The sequence below is a fragment of the Equus quagga genome, chromosome 17 (genome assembly GCF_021613505.1).
Source record: "Equus quagga isolate Etosha38 chromosome 17, UCLA_HA_Equagga_1.0, whole genome shotgun sequence".
Lineage (NCBI taxonomy): Eukaryota > Metazoa > Chordata > Mammalia > Perissodactyla > Equidae > Equus > Equus quagga.
In genome coordinates this window covers 30,802,566-30,828,832 of record NC_060283.1, presented here as the reverse complement: position 1 = coordinate 30,828,832, position 26,267 = coordinate 30,802,566, and the positions used below count along the sequence as shown (strand labels likewise).

General features: G+C 46.5%; 1 protein-coding gene across 1 annotated transcript in view; it reads right to left on the bottom strand.

Annotated features, from left to right (window-relative positions):
- Positions 1 to 26,267, bottom strand: part of KIAA1549L (KIAA1549 like) — a gene marked incomplete at its 5' end in the record, with an annotated part of 272,381 nt that extends 246,114 nt beyond the window's left edge. Inside the window, 1 exon segment of the mRNA XM_046643105.1 lies at positions 26,120 to 26,267. Within this exon segment, the coding sequence (XP_046499061.1) occupies positions 26,120 to 26,267 (148 nt within the window).

Sequence of the window (26,267 nt, the reverse complement as noted above, 5' to 3'; positions counted from 1 at the left end):
GCACGCGGGAAGCAGAAGTGGGAGTCCGCAGGAGCCCCTCTCCTCCAGCCACTCTGAGAGCGAGCCAAGCAAATTAAAGCGACACTCAGGTACTAACAGACATGCGAGCAACGGGGGGCACCGAGGTCGTGGGACTCTGGATTATGTTTTCCCTCTTCTCTGCAAGCCAGTTTTGGGGGGAGCGACATGGTTTTGCTATATTCACATACCAAAAGATATATAATAAAATTGTAATTGTGTTACCGAAGTAAGAAACAGGCAGGCTCATCACAATGGTCATTTTTCATTCTATGACTGCTGGAGTAATGAGTTAGTTTTGCTCCGACCTCCGCCGGAATCACTCAAAGGCTTGCGTCATGGGGGGATGACAGCCCGGGAGAGACCAGGCCCCTCCCCTCAGCAGCGCTGCGGGCCTGCCAATGGAGGGCGGCCCTCCCAGAGGAACCAGCTCCTAATAATCCTTCTGAAAACAAAACGCATAAGGAGATAACAGAAACCAGAGGATACTGAATCTGGAAAATTTTTTTGTTAATTTACTATGACAGTTTCATCTGAATCCTGTTATTCAAAAACACTGTTTAAATAATTTTGTGCTCAAAATCATTTGGGTCATCTCATAACGTCTTTTCTGTTATCTCCCTATAAACCCCCTCTACAAGCCTACTTTAAGAGTCTCTATTATACGTATTTCGGCATCAATGCCTTTATGATATTTACTCTATTTTCACCAATGCTTTGGCGTTACTCTATTTTCATTCCTCATTCTTCTTCTCTGGATTGAAAGACCACGAGGGCAAGTATATTTATTCTCTTCACTGCTATCTTCTTCATTCCTAGTACCAAGGGCAGTTGAATAAGTGACTTGAAATCAATCAAAAGAGAAAAAGGTTTCTGGGTTGTTACTTTATCTGACTTTAAATGAAGCTTTTCATAAATCTCCCAACACCAGGTAAATCTGTGTTTCCTGGCGCCTCACCCAGCTTCCCGCGTGTGCAAGAGATGTAATGGGTCCATTTCACCCTCCCAGAGAGTCTGCAAATATTAACTTCATTTCACAGCAATGCAGGACACGTCAGAGAGCTGACACAAAGGACCCACATTCAAATAATCACCACTGATTTCCATGCTTGTGAGCGTGAAACTGGCAATGTGAAATCCCACTGAAAACAAAGTATCTACATGGGTGGGTATGAAATCTGTTTTCCTCGGGCCCTTTGGAAAATTGGGTACTAAGGAAGTTCCTCTCTCATAGAAATATGCAGCTATAGTACGCTAAGTTTAAATATACAATCTTAAAGACTTATAGAGCCCCTGAGGGCAGTGTTTTTCAAAGTAGGCTGTGATCCATTAGTAGGTCATGAAATCAATTGAGTGGGTCAGGACCAGCTTGGAAGGAAAAGGAAGAGATGGAAGAAGGAAAGAAAGGAAGGGAAAAGAAGAGAGGAAGGGAGGGGACGAGGGAAGAGGGTAGTGGAAAGTATTATTTCCTGGCACTTTTTTTTCAGTTGTGGTGTGTGTCTCTGTATCTGTCTGTGTGTATGTCTGTGTGTGTTGGGTCAAAAATGTAACACGTAGTTCTTATTGTGCATTGCCATCAAAATGATTTAGAAAAGAATACTCTAGGGGTTGTGGAGGCCTAGAATTGGCCACCCCAAGATATGTCTCTCTGGCATGAGGATTATTTAGGGCTGGTTACTTTTAATAAACTGCAGACAGGAAAGAAACTCTGAAAAGCAGAGTTTACTTACCCTTTGTTAAGAGACATTTACATTTGTAAGGTAAATCTCCATCTGTAAAGGTGTCTCCCTCTCTGTACCAGGAAGAAGGGGGGTGACCTCATCTCTAGAAACTCTTAATCAATGCCAAAGGCAAGGACTTAAATCTGCATTTGTTTATTGTGCTTGTGTGGTAATCTCCCATGATCGACTTCCCCCACCCCCAACATCCTCCTTTGTCGTTAGCCAAAGATGATATTTAACGTGGTGGCTTCAGCCATTTTGGCGGGTTGCTCAGCTTGCCTGGGCCTCTCCCATGTATACATGTTATAAAGCTTTGTTTAATTTTCTCCTGTTATTCTGTCTCATGTGAATTTAATTCGTTCTCTGGCCAGAAGAACCCACAGTGGGTAGAGGAAATGTCTTCCTCCCCTACAGGGTTAATAGACCCTGATCCAAATGATTATGGATGAAATTGTCATCTTATTTGGTTGCCAAAATCCTCAGAAAAGAATATTGCCTCCTGGGTGAGTTTTAACTGGAAGTGGGATATGCGCCAAGACAGAGGTGTGAAGCCGAATGCCAAGTGTGAGGTTCTCCAAGAAATTAAGCTCTGTGGGCACAGGTACAAGGATTGCAGTGGGGCCCTTGCAGCTAGAGGAAACCCAACTTCATGCCACAAACCAAAGGCCACCAACTCAATGATGCAGGAGTCAGATGGGTGACATAAATGAGTGAAGCACACCTGGAAGGGTGGGTCTGTGACTAAAGGGAGAGGTACATTGTCTCTCCGTGGAGCCAGCTGCTGCCCTGGGGGAATGCAGGAGCCAGGAGGCCAGGGCTTCTGGTCTTCAAAGATAAGCCAGAAATCTGGAGATTTTATGTGAAATTTACTGATTTTTAATATAGGCAAGTAAAGCCAAAAGAAAACTGTTTTTAAACATGGTGCAGGGTTACACTGTGAGTGAAATAAAATGTATTTGTGGGCTAGATACGGTTTTCAGCCTTAGGCTGAGGAAGCAGATTTGCTTTATGATTTAGAAAGATCTACAGAGGACAGATGGAGGCAGGAGGGAGGAGGGGGACCAGAGAGGAGGCTACAGAGACCATTCAGGAGGGAGGTCACAGGGGCCTGAGTCGGATACAAGAGATAGTAAGGAGACAGAACTGACAGGGCCAATCAGACATGCAGGGCTGAAAGAGACGACAGCGTCCAGGACGACTCTGGCTTCTGGCTTGCGTGGCCAAGCAGACAGAGACTCAGTTCACCAAAACTGGGAACACAGCAGGAGGCCCAGGCCGGGAGGTCAGGCTGGGAAACAGCTGCGTGTGAGAGCGCCTAACTGGAAGTGTCCACGAGAGAGAAGAACCTGGCTGGAGCGCAGCAGAAACTACGCTGGAGATGCGTCACTGTCGGTCTCCTACACCTCAATGTGGCAAAGCCAGAAGACAAGAAGGCTAGACAGAACCTTGGGGCCCACCCACATTTAAAGGGTGAACAGACAAAGAAGGTGCCACAAAAGTCATCGACTGAGAAGCGGGGCTGGTGGGCTGGACGCAGGTTAGCAGGCTCAGGAGGGCCACGGCATTGGGGAGGGTCCTTTAGGGGGATGGGAAGCGGCACTGACCGGGAATCCACACCATCCTGATGTGGCCTGCACTGATGGCAGCATTGGCACGGAGACAAAGAACTCAAGCGGCGTCAAATGCGGAATAAACGAGGCCAGTGCCCTGAAAGTCAGAAGGTGACAGCAACAAGGAGGGGGAGGCAGAAATCTCAACGGAAGAGGAGGCTTAGTAGGAGGGAAGAAGAACAAAGGCAGCAGGAGAAGCAGAAAAATTCAAAGGAACTTCTCACCCACACATTCTAGGTAGCGGCAGAGAACAAGCAACCTCATTGCAGAACCCAAAATACTACCTACGAGCCCCAAAATACCATTCCTGTTCTCCCTATATCTTCCTCCTCTTCCACGTACAATCTTCTCTCCCCTTCCCCTTCCCAATGACGCCCAGGGCACTGCCTGGCCAGGGAGTGGTGGACAGGAGACAGCAGACTCAGGCTCCGGGCCTGACTCCGTCATGAACCAGCTGAGCGACCACAAGCCAGCCCTCTAATCTCTGCGTGCCTGGAGTTACTCACCTAAATGGGATTTATGATATCCCTTTTCTTCACCCCTGGTTGGCTATTTAGAAAAATATGAGAGGCAAAGCAGGAAAGTGTTTGAAAGGGCAATTTTATTCCACAGTCCTATTGGTGGTGCTTAAAGCTAAAGAGATGCCAAATCCTAAAATGAAACTTCAACATTATTGGTTACTGAATTTGATCAAATGATTCTTCTCTGAGCCTCAATATCGTTATCTGTAAAATGAGGGAGGTGGATTAAATGATCATTACCTGTCTACCAAGCATTCATTTTGCTTGTTTGCTGCTTCTGAGGGATTCCCCCTGTGCTCCAGTGCCTAGTGGCATTGCTTTAACCAAGATCTCCTACTGAGCCTCAGCCTACTGTATTACAGATATTTACGACTGTGCCCTAACACCTACCAGTCTGGACAGATAACTGGCTTCCTGCAAATGTTTGGTGACTAGGGGAGTGCTGACGGTCACTCAGATGTGGTTAGCAGCCACCCTGAGAACAGGCTGGACAAGAGCAATGGGGAGTCTTCAGGTCAAGGAGAACACACACCTGGCCCAGAGCAGGCCCTCGACAATTACTGCTGAACAGGCTAGCGCTTTACGAAATCTACTAGAAATTGTCAACTGAGTGAATAGATGCAGGAAATTCTCAGCACCCATCTCAGACCCAGTTCTCTGGTATGTGAATTCCATTAAAGGTAGCTGGAAACCAAAACATTGTTTTCAATATTGCCAGCATGAGGAATGTAGTGGTCACTGAGGGCCGGGAAAATGACAAGCCCCCAAGACAAATTCATAACTCACCAAGCTCAAGGGGCAAATTCAGAACCATATCCCACAGCATCTAAATTTTGTTTAGATGTGGCCACAGTGTGACTCAGGCCTGTGCAATTTTTAAGGGCTGAAACAAGACCAGAAGCACAACCGATTCAATCGGTATGTGTGAGTTTTGAAGAATTCCATACAATTCTTGAGAAGTCCTGCCAATGTACTTGAATTTTAAGCACTTCGGGGGTCAAAATACAATCTAGTCAATTCTCATTCTCCCCAATAATAAGACCTTAAACATAAATGTCATTTAGTGCCTATGTGAAATGTGCAATGAGGAGACACAGCCTGGGTGTCCTCATGGCCACAGCCACTCTCACCCCGCTCCGTGGCCAGGGTGCACTGCAGAAACGGCAGATGTAGGAGGCCCCTGAGAAGCATCGAGTACGTGCCTGGCAGGTCAAACGGCTTCTCTCATCCTCAGGCCTGGGACGTGGCCCACTGGGCTGGGCAGAGAAGGAGCAGGTGGAATCATGGAGAGCATTTATCATGGCAGTAGACAGAGCACAGGCCGTGGGTTCGGAGGGACGGGTCCCACATTATTACACGCTGTGGTCCCAGGAAAGTTGCACCGTCGCTCTAAGCCTCAGCTTCCCCATCTGTAAAACGGGATAATCACAGTCACATGGCATAAAACGGCTGTGAAGATTAAACGCCCTAACAAGCACGCCAGGCAGCCAGCACGTGTCGGGAACACGGTAAGTGCTGAGAGGGTAAGTGGAAACTAGGATTTTCACTGTAACATACATGTCACAGAGTGGCTCAGAAAAGATATTCTACAGTTTCGGGCAATTCAAATAAGCGCAGTTGAAAGATATTTTATTCCACAATTTCTACTGTGTGTCGTGGTAAGAATATATTTCGGAAGCAAAATGCCAACGTCTCTTTTAAAGATTCTGTTGCTGGACTGTGATTCTCTAAGACCTGCTCTGGTGAAAATCAACAATTCAAAAGCTCCCAGAGCACCCCCAGCACCATCCTAGGTCCGGGGTCCCAGGTCACAGACCCTCAGCAACCGCTGCTCTTTCAGACACGTTCTTAGCATTAGGGACCCACCAGCCCCTTCCTACTGTAAGTCAGAGTACAGTGAACACTGAATTTGACAGCCCAATCCATGCAGAATAAAAATGAGATAAATTGCTCTAATATTTATTCTCCGTATCCCGTATTTTGCACCTGGTACTTCACCTTCCATATTCAACTAGCTATTTTCCCACAATCATGTCCTCGTGCATATTCCTTAAAAGCACTGTTGACACCACTCTGGAAATCTCCCAGCACTGGCTGTACTGAGCACACCGGGCATGTTCTGGAAATATCTGATTGGTTTATTTCTACATATTTGCAAATATCATTGACTCTTAAAGATGTGCTGTATCTAAAAGGCCAGAAACCAACAAGAATGTCAAAATAAATGAAGTTACATCAAAATTACAGAAACTATTTTTCTATTAGTTAATACTAAATTCAGAACAGATTATTAAACATCCTTTTTAAAGATGCTTGAGATAAGCAACTAACTAGTGAGGAATCAAAAGTCAGTTTCCTATCAGCCTGAATGGCGTTAGTTCTTTCCAACAGGGGCCGGCTCTACAGAACTGTGAGCCAAAAAGCTGAGCCCACAGGCACATGAGCCACAACATCCTCCTTCCTTCTTCATCTTTGTCACTCTGAATTCACCACACTGAGTGAATACAATCTGGAACCATTTCCAAGATTTAGGAAGAGATTTTAAAAAAAAAAAAAAAAAGGTGGGCACAGGTGACTCAAAAGAGATCTCCTCCATTAGCAGGCAAAGCCAAAACAAACCCTGGGGACGGGGAGAACAGATGGCCGGTGGGCAGTGGATGGAGCCGGGGGATTCAGAACACGGCTCTCTGGTGGTACTCACCACGGGAGACGCGTGTTGGAGGAGGTGATGGTCAGCTCACCAGATGGCCAGCTCGCCGTCGGGAATCTCAGCCACCATGGAAGTTGGTGACTTGTGAGAATCTGACCTCACCTAAGCACAGAAATCTGACAGAGGATCAAAACTGCATCTTCTGCAACCCTTGGGCTTCATGAGAACAGAATCTTGAAAAAGTAAAGATGTGTGAATTATCCTCCAATAGTTCTTCTTTGCTTGCAAATGGTTCTCCGTCCTCCCCTGCCCCGCCCAAATCTTAGGCTATTAGAAACCCTGACTGGAGCTGACGCAGCTGAAAATCCCTAACGGGAGAGTCACCGAGGGGACATAACTGACCCCTAAATCTTTAACTCAGACTACATATGAAACGCAAAAACTGCCCATAATGTGTGAGCTAGGAACCTGAATCTAAACATTCGGAAACCGTGATGGATTAAGGTTACAATTACATTTGTAAAAAACACAGAAAAAAAAAGGATGAAAGGAAAGACACCAATCCTAAGAATGGCTGTGTTGGGATTATGGGTGATTTTTCTCTTCTAACTTGGCTACCAACAGAAGAAGAGTGAACGGATAACCCAATGAAAGCAATCGTAGAGACCAGCCACGGCCAAGGACTAGTGGGTAGTTAGTTTGTCTGTCTGTCTTTACCTCCCAATTCGTGTTCTGAAGCTTGTGCCACCTGTGACTCATCTGTGGGTTCAACCACACCTGACAGGACGAGGCCACTGATCACACACCAGGACGTCCCAGCAACGTCCAAGTGCTGAAAGTTTCCACACGTAAGTCCCGCTTCTTATCTCATCACAGACGGGTAAAGAGGGGCGTGACCCCTTCCCTGGGGTAGAGAGGATGTGGGCATTATTGACATTATTATTTAATAGCCGACCACCAAACCAGAGAAAAATCTACAGGGCTGAGGCATTAACGTAAGGAATCTGTGAGTGATTTTTCCTCCTTTCAAAACTTTCCTTCAATTAGTAAAACCCTGCCTTGTGATATATTTTTTTAAAGAGGAGAAAAATGTTTTAACTTTTAAAGAAATTATGATGAAATTTAGGAGACGGGAGAAGGACTAAAACAAGCATTAGTTCATTACTGGAAACTTTTAAAAGAAAGAAAGGAAAAAGGAAGTGAGTGCTATTGGGAAGTTAAAGAGAGCAGACAGCGTGCGAGGGTTTGACTGAGGCCCCGCTCCCCGCCCGTGCCTGCTGCACGTGTTGCCTGCTCTGCGCTCTGCGGCTAGAGTCACTCAAGTCAAACCTTTCCCCACTCTCCAGTCCTCCCTCCGATTAACCAGCTCGGAGAGATTCTCCCAGCACACCCCACACTCATCCCTTCCTCCCACAATACTTCTCTGAATGTCTCAATGATCGACTTGTTTTGGTTAAGCGTTTATACATCTATTTTGCTACACTTTGCCATCTTCCTATAGACAGTTTTGACAAAAGGGATTCAAGCAGAGTCTGGGAGAAACAGAGAGACGTGCCGCTGGGCTGCTGCCCCCTCAGCAGCCCCTTCCATAAATGGAAGGTGGATTTCCAACGGCCTGGCGCCACCTCAGAGGATGTACTGCACGCAAAGGGAATTACACTTCCTGCTGCCCAGAATGCTGGTGCCGTCACCTTACAAGGCGACAGGTGAGTCTCCAGGCGATGCGGCTCCATGATAACTAGCAAAGATGCAGGGCCAGGGGTAACAAGATATGGAGGATTTTACTTTATTCCTATGGGGAAAGAAAAAATACAATCAATGCCTTCCAGTTACCTCAAACCTACCCCCAGATAAATCAGAGTCACAACAGTAACAACAAAAAATTGCTTCAAATGTACCACAATCAAAACTCAAACTGTAGGAAAACCATCAGGCCTCTGCCCTCCATGCTGTGTGCCGCTCGAAGACGTGAAAAGGACTTTGAAAAGTGACACTAACTTTTTTCACAAACAAAAGACAGCAGATCGTGATCCACTTGAAGTGCAATTGAGTACAATGTAATCGAATTTGTAACATACAGGAAGGAAAATCTCACTTTAAGTGGCAACTATTTGTCTTCCAAAATTAGAGGCTGAAGACAGCTGATTTTTTACCCTAGCAATTAGCGGATAAAGAAATATATTAAATTTTCTCATCAAGATATAAATGGAAGGGAGCCCCAGAAAAATACTGAAAATGGGAGAAAAGAGAAAAAGAAAATCATTTTCACATTTCCCCTTCCTTCTAATCCTGCAGCCACCATCACCATCCAAATCTTACAGCCACCCCACCCTCACCGGGCAGCGCCCAGCCTACTCACAGAATTAAGTACATAACAAGCACTTAGGAAATGGTTACCGTCTACCCAGGGCAGAAGGGGGATTCATTCACACCACCACCAGAGGCCTGTTGAACACCTGCTGTGTGCCAGGCACTGAGTCACCAGCAGTGACCACAACAGATTAAGGCCCTGTCCCGCTGGAGCTGACAGCATAGTAGTGACTTGACCCCAGGTTTCCTTATCTTCAGGAACTGCAAATTCAAATGCCTCCAGGGGCAAAACACATAAAAGAAATGAGTTGGGTCAGATACTACCTGGCCGTTCACCAAACCTGCTTTCCCTCCTTTCGGGGCCCTCCTTTCGGGAGGATGCAGACAAGCCCAGCAGCCTTCGAAGCCACAGACTGAAGACGGCAAAACTTCCAAGGGAGGATCCGGGATCCCTGAATCACCGCTCGGTGGAGAGCTCCCCGCCGGTCAGGAACACTCATTTGGTCTCCACGTGAGTGAGAAACAGAACTCCATGGCTCTGAGCCATTACACACTTCGGGCTGGACTGTTACCACAGTAAACCCATCTCAGCCAACACGGGGCTGAAGTGGGACAGCTGGGGGCTGTGACTGACGCCTGTCTGAAGCAGGTGCCACTACTCAGCTTCAGGCAACGGTTGCCACACAGGACTGTGGGACCAGGGTGATCGATCTTCTGATTTTTCTAAGAGAATCTGAAAATCCTGATCTTTATAGAAGAGCTCCTGACTTTTAAATGAATTTTTTGTTTGACAAGTGTTTAATTTTTGAAAACACGTCTGGGTTGTGACCCTGCACCCCATTCCACCACCAGCACTATGCCACTCATAAATATGTGTTGGCGGAATGGTCAAGAAAGGTTTTAAGACCAGAAGTAATATAACAGTATTTTATAAGTATAGTCAGAACATACCAACAAATCCTACTGCTTCCTTTATAGACACCATAATCTATTATGTATGTGTGAGACCCATGCTAAGACAAAGGACATGATCCCAGCCTTTAAGACGGTGGCTCTCAGACTTTAGGGGCTGTCTGCACACTGTCCTACCCCAGAACTTAGGCCGACTCCACAGGGACCCCATCTGCTGGCAGTCTAAGCAGCTCAGCCTCCTGCCCCCAAAGCGCTGGCTGCTGGCTTCCAGCTCAGGAGGCAGCATCTCCCTTGTTCTCAGTGCCGGCTTGACTTTCGGAGGACAATCTTCCGTCTTGCTCTGAGCAGGGGGTCTCAGTAGTCACTCAGCTCAGTTTCTTCTCATAGACATGGCTGTGACAGTACGTGTCCTTAGTTACAATGAAAACCGTTTTCGCACACAGATCATAGTTGTTGTGAAACTGTGGGGGTTTCCAGGCCCCCAGTGTACCTGGGACAAGCTTCTGAGAACTGCTCTAATGAGCTCACAGTGTGACGGAGGAGACAGGTCAGCAGCCCAATGAGGATGGTGCGGAGGGTGGGAACTGGGAAGATGGCATCTAACTCCAGTGACAGAGGACAGAGGGGGTCCAAGAAAAGCCACCTGAAGGAAGCGCAGATGTTAACGAGCACACAGGGCTGGAGAGGGCTTCCCAGGCAGAAAGAATAAAATACAAGGGGCAGGAAAGGGCTTTTGGGGAACTCTGAGTCTGGCTGTGGTGGCAGGTATGAGTTGGAGGCGGCTCATTCATAAAGGACCCAGACTGCTAAGTAGGGAAGTTGAATGAGTTACGGGGAGCAACTGAAGGGTTGGGTAGATTTATGTTTTATAAAAATCTCTGGCTGGAAGAGGAGACTAGCTGGAAGGGGCTAAGATTAGAGGGAGGGTGGTCCGTTACAAGGCGTGGCTTTGACAAGAACACAGGCCGGATACAGGAAGGGTCTGAAATACGGCAGTAGAGACAGAAAAGGGACAGAATTATAAGGGTGCTCAGAAACACAATTAGCAAGATTTAGTGGCCGACTAGATGAAGAGAAGGAGAAAAAGAAAAGAATCTAGAATGATTCTCAAGTTTCTGGCTCCACCAAATAGGTGGCAGTCATACTCACTGAAACAGTAAATACAGACGAGGAGCAAGACGCCGGGGGAGACGAGCTCACACTGATGGAGAAATGCTGAGTTTTCAGGAGCCATGGGTAGAGATGTCCGATAAAGAGATGGACATACAAGTCTCATCCTCAGGAGAGAGCAGAGCCTTCTGCATCATGGGTCGTTGGCCGGTCGTGAATCCATGAGTTTGGATGAGGCTACCCTGGAACAGTCTATAAATGACAGAGCCAAGCAGATGCGACAGCTGCCCCGGGATTAAGCAACCAGGCAGTCACTGGTGACTCCTGCTGGATCCCTCTCAGGGCGGAGCGGTGGTAGAAGGAAGGTTAGTTAAGGAGCGAAGAAGGAATGAAACGTCAGCAGTCAGAATAGAGGAAAGAGCAGGTAAGACCTAGATGTACAGGGCATCTTTATTTAGTAACTATTATTGCCCAAGCAGGCAGACAGGTGAGGGAGAAAAACCATGTGAGGAATTTGAAGATCGGTGTAGGACTTATAATGCAAATTAGGGTTCTCCTGAAATTTGGAAGCTCCATGCCAACAGTATTTAATTTTAGCTATGATTCCAGAACGTCCAGTCCACGTCTCCTCTCCATCCAGCTCAAATGGATAACTGATGTCAAGGTCACTCTTTTACTGAAAACCAACCAAGGGCTTGCTATCCCTCTGAGACGGAGGCACAAGTCCGTGGCCTCTCCTGTGTGCTGTCCTGCTACTTGTCCTGCCCAGTCCACCACTCTCCCTTCCCTCACTTCCTGCCCACCAAACACACCTGCCTTCTCTCTGGTTCTGGAATAAACCGCACTCCTTCCCACCACAGAGGACAGTATCCACTTTTCCCTTTGCCCCAAATCCATGCCTGCTTATCTCCCATTCATCCTTCTGACATTGGCTCAAACATCACCTCCTCAGGAAAGCCTCACCTAACCATCCTCCTCCTCACTCACCCAGCCTGGGAATTATATACTCATTCCACTGAGGAGCTGACCAACGTCTCCCCGACATGGGCCAATGTCTGTCTCCTCCCCCCTCTACTCCTTGCACCCAGCATAGGGCCTGCCACATACCAGCTGCTCAATAAATATTATCTGAATTAACACCTATAAAGAAAAGCCCATTTAAAAACAACAGGCATCATTAGTTAAGACTATATGGTATAAAAACTAAACCGTAGTTAAAAAGAACCAACCGCGATGCCTGGGAGGTGGAGGGTGGGAGGCGAGTAGGGAAGGCAATGTCTGGAGGGGGCAAGAGGGGCCTAACTGTCTGGGGGCGGTCACGTCCTAGATCTTGACAGGGATTTGGGTCACACAGCTTTACCTTGTGTATTTCTCTGTATGTAAATCGTATCTCAAAAAAAAAAAATCCATAAACAAAGATTGAACTCTAATTAATGGCATTCACGCCGCAGTGCTTAGCGGTGAAGTGGACTGATGTCTGCAACTCACTATGAACACATCACAATAAGATGAACTGATGATGGAGAGAGGGACACAAAGATAAATGATAAAGCCAACAGAGCAAAATTTAACTTGTACTATCTAGTTGGTAGGTATATGGCTGTTTACTGTACAGAAATTTCAACTCTTCTGTGTATTTGAAAATTTAACAAAATGAGAGGAAAATGCCTGAAAGGTATATCTGAAAATATATTTACACTGTGGCCAGGTCTGCTTCCATCCCATCTTCACCACTCAACAGGCAATGTGCCCTTAGGCAAGTCAGTTTCATAGATGTTCTGTTCTCTCAATCTTAGCTTCCCTCAAGCAAAATGGGCAAGACCTATCTCAGCATCATTATGGGGATTAAAGAAGATGAAAATCTGATCCACTGACTAGGACAATAGTAGCTGTTTCATAAATGTTAGTCCTCTTATCCAGAAGTCAACACGTCTACAAACTAGGATCAATCTCCAATGAAACATAAAAGAAGAATCTTGTAAAATTTTTGTCTCACTACATCTCCAGGGAAATTAAAAGAAAAGACTGTGCTATTTTTATAGGTAAAGACACTGACCTTCCATCAGTGGGACACTTGGAATTCCATGTCTAAGGAGAGACCTACACTGTCAACACTTTCTCACTGGGTCTCCCAGTGGCCACCACCACTTTGTGAGAGCTGGTGAGGGTCAGGGATGTAGTTACATCAGGCAGAAAGATGGGGAACGGCGGCAACACTGTAAGTGCTACACCGAAGCCAAGACAACCAGTCTCCCTCCCAGACATCAGAGGGAAAAGAGCCAACCAGACGGCCTCGAGATCTGTGAAGGCGTCTGACGCCTCGGGAGGTAGTCCCAAGACTGTCCTGGCTTTTAGCATAATTACATGAACTGAGAGATGGCCTTATGATCATAAATAAAAGGCTCCCATCAAGGCTTGTAGTGTGTATTCCACTGAAAGACGTCTAATAGGCCGCCGCGTGGATCTCACATCTCTAGGTCCGTAAGGCGGAAGAAAGGAGTCTGTTAAGGAAGGACAGCACCAAACGAGGGGGAGGTGCTGACATCTGGAAGCAATGAAAAATTACACTATCACACCATTCAATGCCAGACAATAAAATCAATGCCCCCCAAGAAAATGAGGTCTGATACCTTAAAATCAGTGAAAGGTTAATTATACATCACAAGTGAGACATTACAAGTAAAGGAATTGTGATTTTTCGTGCCTACTAGATTGCAGTCTTCAAGCTATTTCAGGCTGCGTGTGCTAACCCTAACTTCCGCCCTCTCTTCCACGAAATCTTCTCCCATTTACATAACTATAAACCCACCCAGCCTATTAAGCCTAAACTTCACACCCCTTGGAGACACCCTGCTCTTACTGTGTAAGCTGCCTTGAATCTAGTCCATAGATGGATGGGATCATATTGGCGCTGAGCCGACTGGGCATCTCTCCTCCCAACTCCACTGTCACATTAATAGTTTGAGATCAGGCATAGTGAGAGTATTTATACCATGGAAACCGGCCAATGCTATACATCAGGCTACTTGTTGTCCTTGTTTTGCCTAGAGCCAGCTTACCAGCACGTGAACCTGTTTTACTGCCAGGAGTGTGGAGACAAATTTGGGGAAGCCTGCCCTACTCACATCACCTACTTAAAACTGCTCTCTACCGAAGGCTGAGGGAAGGAAGGCGGACCTAGGGAGTCACTTGGGTGCCATGGGCCATCTCCTCTAGCCTCCACTGGTCAGATGACAGGCAGACTCCTCACTCCACTGGGTGCCATGGGCCTTCTGCTCTGGCCTCCACTGGTCAGATGACAGGCAGACTCCTCACTCTATTGGCCAGACCATGGCAGACTGATTTTCCCTCCTGGGAAATACAGACCTGGGACAGAGACCAGATGGCGGGCACTTAAACCAAAAATTCTTGCTAACTCTGGTGCCAGTGAGCACCACAGCAAGCAAAAGCCCCCATCTGGTTTAGTTATGAGGAAACCCAGGAGCTCCAGGTGGGCAGAGAAAGCCAGTCTGCAGAAAGAGGCAGAGGACGGATCCAGCCTGCAGGGCAGGAGAAGCAAGAGGCCAGGGTCCATGAGACACAAGGCCAGGACCCTCAGCCTCTGCCTGAGGAGAAAGGCAGCATAACCAAGCACTGCGACGGCTGCGAATCAAACTGCCTGGGTTCAAATCTTGCCTCTGACGCTCACCCGTGTGACACTGGATGAGTTACTGTGGCTACTCTGTGCCCCAGTCCCCTATCTGAAACATGGGCATCACAACAGAACCCACTTCACAGGGCTGTTGTGAGAATAAATGAGCTGATAAAAGTAGTAAATGCTCAAAAATGTTAGCTATTATTTCTATCAATTAATTACAGTGTCCTCATGGCCCAGATAGATTTCATCCTTATGCTGAATATGTCACGTGAGATTCCCCCATGGCCTGGAGCCCCACGCTTGAGCTAGTTTTAGTTGAGTAGTTGGATAATCTGTCCCCTAAGTCAAAGAAGAATATAAAAATCCTTGGACCACAGTGTGACCTTTAGCAGATTACTTCCTCAACCCTCTCTTGATATGAGATTCAAATAAGAAGAGAGTGCAAACTTCAACAACTGTGAAGTGCTGAACCAAACACTGGGGACTGTTATCCCTGTAAGGAAAAGTAAACATGCTACACTAGCCATCAGGATGGAAAATCACTTGTTTAAAATGTCATGTTTATTGCTTGACTAGAGACAATAAATCATTCTCCATCCCACTGAAAAAAGGGTTAGCTTCCGTTAGAATCCAGCTTCCTGGATTCACCAGGTTGAGCTGTGCGCTCACCTCTGGGAGTAACGAGATAACAAGAAACTGCCAAAGACAGCCGTACGGCCCTGATTTTTTAACACACTTCCATCCAGCTTAATTATATTCAAAATGATGCCTGTAATCCAGATCCTTCTATTCTTTTCAAAACAAAGACTCATTATTTGATAATGGAGTCTGTAGGTTTAGAGATATTTTTGCTCAGCTCTTTTCGACAAGGATTTATAAGATGCACGATTAATTTCAATACATTTTCTTCTCAGACTTCACTTTCTTCAGCCTTCCTTGGTTCGCTCTTGGTGTTTGGCAAATAAAAAGACAAATGACAGAGGGGCAGCATTCATTACCGGAGACAGAGGCAGAGAGCTGGGGAGTCCTGGCTTCATTCTGGCACTTAATTCCACGTTTCACATGGAAAGAGTCAAGTTAGAAATATCCTAGACCTTCCTATTTACTGGTACTGCATAAATGCCAAAGCCGTTTTGTGTTTCTGACGTAAGGAGATTTTGTTTCCAGCTAAGAATAGATTTAACATATATAAATCAAAATCAAAATCAAATTCCCCTCTTGTGGTCAGAATGCATCAGGCAAAGTCTCGCCTGAGTGGACAGCTGGCAGGTACAGCAACAACCTTGGGCTCAATGCTCGAGGCAGCTACCTGGCCTTATTTACATCCACATTAGGGGGGCTATTCTCATTCTATTTGGTGTTTGAGGGTACATGATTATCCTTAAACATCTATGGAAATATTTTCCAGAGAAGGAAGCCAAGGAGTAGAGGAAGTAGGAGGAATGGTCTAAGGAGATATTTTAACTCTGTAAGTTTGAATCTAATCTGTGGTTTTAAAACTGTTTTCTCTTAAAGTAAAGCATTTTCTATGTTTCAGGGAGAAGTTCAAATTCTCTTATGACAAAATTTACTTAGCATGGAAAGTGGGCCACGATACAGCGTTAAGTGGAAAAGGTAAGGTACTAAATATCACACCCTTTATCTCTTAAAAAAATTAAGTGAGGATATATATACATAAATATTTGTATGAAAAATGGTCTGGAAGGACCCACCATACTTTCTTGACAGCACAACGCTAGGAAACAGCAATGGAGCCAACAGGCCCTTTGGATTTTATTGCATATACTGTGTATTACTCGAATTTAATAAAGTATATATTACTTTTATAATTTTTAAAAAGCCAATGAAGATTAAAAATAAGTCAATATTTATCTGGGCTTCAAGTGGAACCATGACAGCAAAGAGGGGAAACCCTTCCCTTTTCAGAATGATAGTCCTTGTCATTAGCTTGTCATTAGCTTGCCGCTAAGGCAGGAAGAGGTAAGAGATGCAGTTGGTCCAACCTACCAGCACATCTGCTAGGCGCTCATCAACGGGGAATGCCCAGGGGAATGGGGAAGAAGGGAAGATCTTGAGGCTCTTATTCACAGATGAAAAAACCAAAGCTCTGAAAAGTGAAGAGAGTTAATAAATAGCCAGCAGTCAGCTAGAGGTGACCTGTCTCTTAAACACGTCCAACACGATTTCCCCTCACCCAGACTATTCGCCCTAAACCTTAAACCAAACCTGTGTCCTAATGTCTAGGAAGTGCCCACTGTTAGCCCTGAGAATGAGGGAATGGCTACTAGAGGTATCCGATACTTTTTATTTTACTAGAGAAACCCTTGAGCAATCTTCAATCTCATCTATCAGACCACACACCAACCTTAAGGGAGAATAATACCAATTTTACCCAAACACTTCCATGAAATGGAAGAGAGAACACTTCCCTACTATCCTATAGACCAGCGTTACCCTATTCCAAAACCACACAAAACAACCCAGGAAAACAGAGCAACATGCCAATATTCTTGATGAGCATAAGACTTTAAAAATTCCTAACAAAAAGACTAGAAAATCAGGCCCAGTTGGAACACATACATGACTAGACTGGAGTTTATCCCAGGAAGACAAGGTTGGTTCAACATTCTAAACTCAACTAACGTCTTTTTACAGATTAGAAAAGAAACACTTTGTAACGATTTCAATAGTTAGCGAGAATTCATTTAACAAAATTCAATACCCATTCATTTTAAAAATTCAAAACAAACTAGGTGTAGAAGGGAACTTCCTCAACCTGATAAAGGGCCTCTACAAAAAAGCAAAAACAAAACTACAACTAACATCATACTTAATAGTGAAAGACTGAATGTTTTCCCCCAAGACTAAGACCAAAGCAAGGATGCCCATTCCCCCCATTCCTCTTCAACAATGCACTTGAAGTTCTAGTCAGTGCAATACAGCAAGAAAAAGAAATAAAAGGTATACAGACTTGAAATAAAACTGTCTATTCATAGATAACATGATTTTCTACTTAGAAAAATCCCAAAGATTCTACAAAATCTACTAGAACTCAAGTGAGTTTAGAAGGGTCACATGATAAAAGGTTAATAGTTTTAAAATCATATTTCTATATACTAACAGAGAAATTTTTAAAGTACTGTTTACTAAAGCATTGAAAAACATGAAATACATACGTACAAAATCCATATGCTAAAAACCTCAAAACAGTGATGAAAGAAAAGAGAAAATACCTAAATAAATGGAGAGAGAGATGTTCATGGATCAAAAAATTCAATACTGTTAAGATGTCAGTATTCTCCAATTGATCTAGATTCAATGAAATCCCAATCAAAATCCCAGCCAGCTTTTTTTATAGAGACTGACGAGAAGATACTAAGATCTACATGGAAGAGCACAAGACAGAACATCCAAAAAGATTTTGAAAAAGAAGGAAAAAATTAGAGGGTTCCCACTACTTGCATTCAAGACTCACTATAAAGCTAGAGCAGTGAAACTCATCTGCGAGCGGTTTTACCCCCAGGGAACACTTAGTGGTGACTGGAGACATTCTGGCTGTTGCAACTGGGAGGGCGAGGGTGCTACTGGCATCTACTGGGCAGAAGCCAGGAATGCTGACAAACATCCTACAATGCACAGGACAGTCCCACACAACAAAGAATTCTCCAGCCCAAAATGTCAAGAGTGCAAGGTTAAGAAATCCTGAGCTACAGAAATCAAGAGAGTGCTGTGTTGGCATAAGGAAAGAAGCACAGGTCAATGGAGCACACTCAAGTCCAGAAATAAACCCGTACATATTCGGTACCAAGATAATTCAACGGAGCAAGGACAGCTCTTCAATAAATGGTGCTGGAACAATTAAACGTCCTTATGAAAAAGGCACTAACCTTGCCCTTACCCTGCACCACATACAAAAATTACCAGGAAACAGACCACAGACCTAAAAGTAAAAATAAAACCATAAAGCTTCTAGAAGACATCACAGATGTTTGTGACCCTGGGTTAGGGAAACATTTCTATCCTAGGACACAAAAAGTACAAACCTTAAATTTAAAAGTTGATAAACTGCAGTTAATCAAAATTTAAAATTTCTGTTCTTGGGAAAACACTGTTAATAAAATGAAAAGACAAGCCACAGACTGGAAGACAATATTTGCAAAAAACATATTTGATAAAGGACTTGTATCCAGAATAAATAAAGAAAGCTCAAAATTCCATAGTAAGAAAACAAGCAATCCAATTTTTTAAATGGGCAAAAGACTTTAACAGCGGCTTCAAAGCAGAGATATAGACGACAAGCAGGAAAATGAAAAGATACGCAACAATAACATCGTTGGTAATTAGAGACTCACAAACAAAAACTATGATGAGACACCACTAAACAACTACGGGAATAGCTGAAATTTAAATTTTAAAAAAAATTTGACAAAATCACGTGCCAGTGAGGATATGGTGGAGCAACGAGAACTCTCATACGTGGCTGACAGGAGACACAACTGAACAGCTGCTGTGGGAAAGGACTGGGCAGTTTCTTACAAGGTTAAACACAAACCTAAAGTAGGACCCAGAAATCCCACTCCTACATATTTACCCAAAAGAATGAAAACGGCCCAAAGATTTTTATGCCAAAAACTGGAAATAATGCAAATATTTATCAAGTGGAGCACCGCAGGAACAGGCAAGCCAACCGGCGGGGTGGGGCACTGCACGGCAGCAAAAAGAACAGACGGAGAGACGCACGTGCAAGAATCTGCTTGATTCTCAACAGCCTTGCGCTAAACCAAAGAAGCCAGACACACAATGTTCCCTACTCTGTGACACCATTTCTCTGAGCCTCAGGGAAAAGCCAGATTACAGGGACACAGAATCGCCTGGTGCCTGTCAGGGACGGCAGGGGGGAGCAGACTGACTGCGTGCGCAGGGGCAGGAGGCAATCTCTGCAGGTGACAGAAACGTTCCACATCTGGATTGCGGTGGTGGAGCCATGACCGTATACTTCTGTCAAAATACATCACGCGCTACACCTAAAAAGGGTGAATTTTGCTGCATGTAAATTATATCTCCAACTTGACTTAAAAAAAGAAAAAAAGTGGTGGCTTCTGGGTATGTTCTCTCCATACAGCATGACATTTCAAAAATCTGAATTAGCTGGTGACATTCGAAAACAAGAGTTTAAATAAAGATCCAGCGTCTCTTGAGAAGTCCAAACTTTGGTGCCTGAGCCTTGCTCCCTCACAGGCTGCGGCTGAGCACACATGCCTCTCGGGACGAGGCCGAGGCCAGCCCTCCTGTGCGCCACGTCGCTCCCCAGCGCCGGGACCCAGCTCACGGAGGTGCTGCACCAATGTGCCGCTCCTTCCACTGAGGAAGGGCTTCCTGTCCTCGGCTATGGGCTGCTTGGGGGCAGCAGCCGGCCTAGCTTGCTCTGCTCCAAACCTCCAGTACCTCCTGAAGAGTTTGGCCTGGCACATGCCGGGTGCTTGATAAATGTTGCCAAATCAAAGTGACTCATTTGCCCCCCTCCCACTAGCTACAAGAGCTGACGCTTACAAGACCCAGATTGCTAACTGCTTCCCTGGTCCTGGAGTCCCCAAAGACCAGCCACCCCGTGGCCTAGAATAACATGTCCCTCTGTGTGTTTAGAAATCCCCTGTAATATGTGGTCAAGCAACGAAAATGTCTTAGGGTCATTCCAACTATTCATTTTTGTCTGAAAAAGAGTAGAATTGTTGTTTGTTGTGAAAAAGAAAAAGAAAGAAAACCACAGTATGGGTTTTAATGAAAACGAAAAAGGGAGTGTGCCCATTCATTCTGAATACTCTCAGATCATACTCCAGTAACAGAACACTTGAGATAAGCAGGCTTCTGAGAGACTCTCTGGGTGTCATCAGAATTTCAGTCTCTCCAAGTTTCCACAGTGATGACCGGTTTCAGGGAAAGGTGTGGGGCAGGGAGGGGACAGCTGACTTCTGTTGGATGTCATTAAAAGTACAACGTTACCGTTCCCAAAATCTTCTTTACTTTGTGTGCAGGATGGAAGGAAGGGGAGGCAAGGTTTGGGACACCTTGCAAGCATCTTTGAAGCGCAAATAAATAATTAATACCAAGAGAAAATGGTGTAAATATATTCTGTTGGATTGTCTATATTTGGGGGAAAAAAACCCAAATCAAACACTCTTGTCATACATCGTTAATGTTAAAAATAAGAAAGTACAAACATACTGTAATGCAGCCCATCTTAACCCTCTCTCGACCCCCCGCCCGTTACTCTGCTTTCCTCTAGAGAAAGACTCTGACAGAGTTCCCTCTCTCTCTTTCTGACTTCTCTTCCTTTCTCTCCTGAACCCGCTGCGGTTAAGACTTCTGTCCCTCTGCTCTCAGGGCCGCTACAAACCTGCATATCTCCAAACCCAGCACCCACTGCGAGTCCCATGCAGCTTTCTCAGGCTTTCTTGCTGGTCCCCTTCTCCCTGGACCCCTAAGGGCTGCAGGTCCCAGGGCTCATGGCTCAGATCACCCCTCTTCTCTGTACTCACTCTCCAACCAGTTCTATGCCGATGGCTCTCAAATTTCTCTCTCTGGACCCAGAATCTGCCTGGAATCCCAGGCTGCTTCGTCCAACTGGCTATCTGACATCTCCACTCAGATGTTTCATAAACATTTCAAGCTTAACATACCCCAAACCAAATCTTTACTTCCTCCCCAACCCTGAGCCTCCTACAACCTTCCCCACGTCAATTAATGGTAACTTGACTTTCCCAGTTGCTTGAGCCAAATATGGGTCCCTCCCTTTCTCTCCTACCCCACCTCCACCCCATCAGAAAATTCTATTAGCTCTATATTCAAAGGATGTCCAAACCCTAACCACTTCTCAGGCTGCCTAAGCCATCCTACCCGGCCTCCCTTTTCCACCCTTGACTTCACAGTCTTTTCTCCCCACAGCAGCCAGGGAGTCAGATTATGTCACCTCTTGCTGAATCCCACTCAAAATAAAATACCAAGTCCTCACCAAGTCAAAGAGTTCCACATGAACTGGCCCCAGCTCCTCTCTGGCATCATTTCTCACCACTCTCCTGCTGTCCATTCAGTTCCACGTGGCCTCCCTGCTGTTCCTTAACCATCCCAAACACAGTCTCTCCTCAAGGCCGCTGCACTTCCTTTCCTCTCTGCCTAGGACATCTTCCCCCTGATACCCACTTTCAGGTATCTACTCAAACATCATCTCATCGTGGTGACCTTCCCATGCCACTCAGTATACACGATCACGCATGTGAGGGCACACACACCTGCAGTCACCAGCTTCTTGCTGTCCCCTTACCCTGATTATTTTTCTTACCACCATCCAACTTATATTTATTTGTTTATTGTCACCTGCTACTCAAAGCGGGGTCACAAGCCATCAGCATCAGCATCACCCCCGTGCTTGTTGGAAATGCAGAACCTGGGCCAGCCCAGGGGCGCAGCGGTTAAATTCGTGCACTCCACTTTGGCAGCCTGGGGTTCACCGGTTCAGATCCCAGGCGTGGACCTACACACTGCTTATCAAGCCATGCTGTGGCAGGCGTCCCACATGTAAAGCAGAAGAAGATGGGCACAGACACTAGCTCAGGGCTAATCTTCCAAAAAAAAAAAAAAAAAAGAAAGAAATGCAGAGCCTCAGGCCTTATCTCAGACTTCCTGGATCAACATGTGCAGGTTAACAGGATCTTCAAATGATTACATGCACAGTGCAGCTTGGAAAGCAGTGGGCTAGTTCCTAATTGTCATGAGAATGGGAGCTGGTTTTCACTCATTCCTGTAACCTCAGAAAGCTGGACATTCAAAATATACTGAATGCATGAATGCACAAACGAACTCTTGCACCTGTTTCAAATGGAACTCCACGTTTATGATGTGCACCAGGCTGGAGAGGGGCAAGAAAGATGTCCCAGGTCAAAGTTCTCTCCCCGTATATTGTGCTAAGTTAGAGATTCCATGGTATCAGCAAACCCCTCCTTTAAGACGCAAATATATGCCCCAAATAAAGCAGTCATTCACAACTTACTGTGCATTACTGAAATGAGACGATCAGTCTAACATCCAACAGAATCAGCCAAACTGAGGGAAGAGGAGTGAAAGCAGGCTGCAAATGTCCTAAGTGCTACTCTGCGCTGGGCACTGTAACGGGCAAGAGGGAAACAGATGACGCAGGAACTTCCAGGTGGCGGGAGAAGCAGAGGACCCTTCAAGGAGGGCCGAGAGGGGGAGCGCCCCGTCTCCTCCTGCCAGCATCCTGTGCTCTGGCCACAAAGAACCCCTGACTTTCCCTCTGCCTGAAATGCTACCACCAATCTTGCGGACACCTATTCACCCTTCCAAGCCCCGCTCTTCCAGAATTAACTAACTGTCCCGTCATTTTCTTAGCTCTGATCACACAGGGGTCCGAGGTGCGCATCACCGTCTTCTGGAGGGGCTCCTACAAACTGCCTGATGTCCACCTCTGTGTCCCCACCCCAGCACAGCGCCTGGGCACAGTAAACGTTCAGTCAATTTCTGCTAGTTTGTAAGAATGGCCAGCACTCACTGAGAATTTACAATGAACGTACCAGGTACTGTTTTAAACACTTTTTTTTTTTTTAACGGAAGATTAGCCCTGAGCTAACTGCTGCCAATCCTCCTCTTTTTGCTGAGGAAGACTGGCCCTGAGCTAACATCCATGCCCATCTTCCTCTACTTTATATGTGGGACGCCTACCACAGCATGGAGTGCCAAGCGGTGCCATGTCCGCACCTGGGATCCAAACTGGTGAACCCCGGGCCGCCGAAGCGGAACGTGCGCACTTAACCACTGCGCCACCGGGCTGGCCCCAAAATACTTGTGATATATTAACTCATTTAATCCTCACAACAACCCAATGAGATTGGAGCTATTACTATCCCCATTTTACAGATCAGAGAACCGTGGCCCAGAGAGACAAGGTCAGAGAGGAATGAGCATACCTGCACCTACCAGGCACACAGTCAACGTTTCCGACGCGAGCTGACGGGATGGGCAGTGAAGCAGAGCAGGAAGGCACACTTGAACGTTCGCGGTCTGCCTGGAGCCCCGAGGGCACAGGGGCACAGAGGGTGTCAGAGCTCAGTGCCTCGCCCAGGAAGGAAGGCATCTCCCCCACCAACCTCCACACTCAAAGCAGAAGGCACCGCCTGGAGCAGGCCCCGGAGACGGAAGTTAGGAGAGGCAGTGTGCGCGGGGACACGGAGGGCAGCAGCCCTCCCTTCCCCATTCCTCAGGAATGTTAACGCAAAACGACTGGGGCGGAGAGAGGGGAGGCAGCCGGGGAACACGCTGCAGGAGCTCCAGGGCGCCAAGGTTCACAACAACTGCTACAGCATTTTCCTGAAACAAATCTATTTTTACCTATTTTACAACCGAGGCAAATGTCTGGCTTAGAAAACAAGGAGCAGCAAGGACACAAGCTCCACGCCTGCAGCAGGGGCCCTGCCAGCAGATCTTAACATCACAGCGTGGGCTTCCCACAGCTCGGCCTCAGACACCTGCAGTCGGGCCCCCAGACAAAGTCCAAAACCAGGTTGTCTGTTGAAAGTCGAAATCCCAGGAAAGTGCCATCCATTCTCCTGCATCCCTGCAGACATTCCTCACACAGACCCCTCGGGAGGCCCTGCAGCTGGTCCAGGACCCACCTACCTTGCGGGGAAGCTGCCTCAAGTGGGAACCGGAGAGCAAAGCACAGCAGGATGGAGGGAAGAACGGAGGCCAGGGTGGGGCCCTTCCAGGGAGAGAAAAAAGTCAGGACACGGAATCAGCCGCAAGCCCACAGGACACCAGGGAGCCAGTGGTGGACTCTGGATCCACAGGTGAGCCGGACCTCAGGCAAGTGGTCATCAAGGGTGACAGCAGAAAGGGCACCCAAAGAGCACAGAGCAAGCAACAAGTCACTCCAACGAGAGGGGGTACGACAGAGGACCTTGGGGAGCAACATGAAGTTTAATGATTTTTACCATCATGTTAACCAAAGCCTCCTTCTTAGGGGTCCCCATGATCAGCACACTAAGAGAGTAAAGAAAAGGACGCCAGAGCTAAAACCAGAAGAGACAGATGAGAAGTTCCCCGAGCCAGGCTCTGGCAGTCGGAAAGAAGAGCCAAGTCAAGTCACGGAGGGTCAGAAGAGTCAGTGTACAGAGCTCGGAGGGAGACGGAAATCCAAAACTGAGCAGAGGAAATCATCTGACATCAGCTGAACAGGCACAGTACATAAAACCCAAATTGTTGAACAGTTTTTGGTGTCTGCACTCTAGTGAACAACGTCCAAAGGCTAATAACTCATAAACAGTTTACAAAACTGTCAAGGATCTGATTCATTTTAAATAAAACTTCGAAGCATGTTTCTGATCCAATGACATGTCTCTGACTCAGGTCTTACCTTTTAATCATTACACCAAATATCACTGAAACTGCCAGAGGCATAGCAATTGGGGCTAACATTCTTCAGAGGTTTTCTGGGGTCTCAGGCACACATCCAAAGATTACCAAACTTTGTAACCACTATAATCACAACAGAAAATTCCTGGACAGAAACTTGCACACACAGACGCCACATGCCAGTGACCAGTGACTCCAAAGAAAATGGGCTTTGAATTAAGCTGTTGCAAACAGGAAATGTTTTTAACCTGAAACTCTCTTATCTAAAAACAGTGTGAGCTCCTTCATAATTAGGAAATTTAATCTAATTTTGGGTGGAAGTGGCACACTGAAAAAAAAGCAGTCCCCATTAGTCCTTGCTAAAAACCACCCAACTACAGGATCATACTGGCGGAAGGGAGAGCTATATTCCTTGATAAATGAAATGTACCCAGAGCGCAGAGTTCATCACACACAAAAGCCTGCCCTTCACGAGTGCCACAGGGATCCTTCTTATTTCACAGACAATTGCTGACTGCACAGTAAGTTCTGAAGCACATCGCTGAATAATCCCCCAAATAGTTACAACAGATTTCTCAAAATCGTCCAAGGAATTACAGAAATCTATTTCCTGAGGATTCTTGGGAGTGTAAGAGCCAAGCGTGATTATTTTTAACTAACCTCCTGCAAACAGTGGATTCTATACATGATCAGTGCCCGGATCCCCTTGCAAGATGCAAGCAATTGTTTTAGATTCCCCTATCCCAATAGAAAAGAGGTCTCCAGTCAACACAGAAGGAGAAACGCTATTTGGGAAGCCAAAACGGGAACTGCCTAAAACTCGGGCCATTTCATGCAGTTAAAACAAAGTGGACACCCAACAGGGAGCCCAAAATACGGGGGACGTCGCCAGCCTGAAATGCGTCCTACTAAACACACCAAGTCTTTATCTAAATGAAGTGCGCCTGCAGGACCAGCAGGAAGGATCCGCGACTGTCCCTAAAGAAGCAGCGAATGCCCCTCTTCTTACTTGCCCGCCCAGCGGCGCCTTCCCGGGAGAAGACCCCTGACAGCTCGCCTGCCGCTGCAGCAGCCAAGGGCGGAGAAAACCCAGCGCCGGCGCCGCGACGCCCTCTCCATCCCCCGCCACCCCGCCAGGTGCGGCCCCGACGGGCGGCCCCGCTCCTCCAGAAACCCCCGCGGGCGCGAAGCCGCCGCCGAGTGCTTACCCGGGTCGGCCAGGCAGCGCCTGGGGAGGGCGGCCAGCAGCAGGAGTCCCAGCAGCAGCGGCGGCGGCGGCGGCGCATCCCGGGACGCGGCGGCCCGGGGGCCCCTCACGCCGGCCCGGCCGAGCCCACGCGCCCCCGGCCGGCCCCC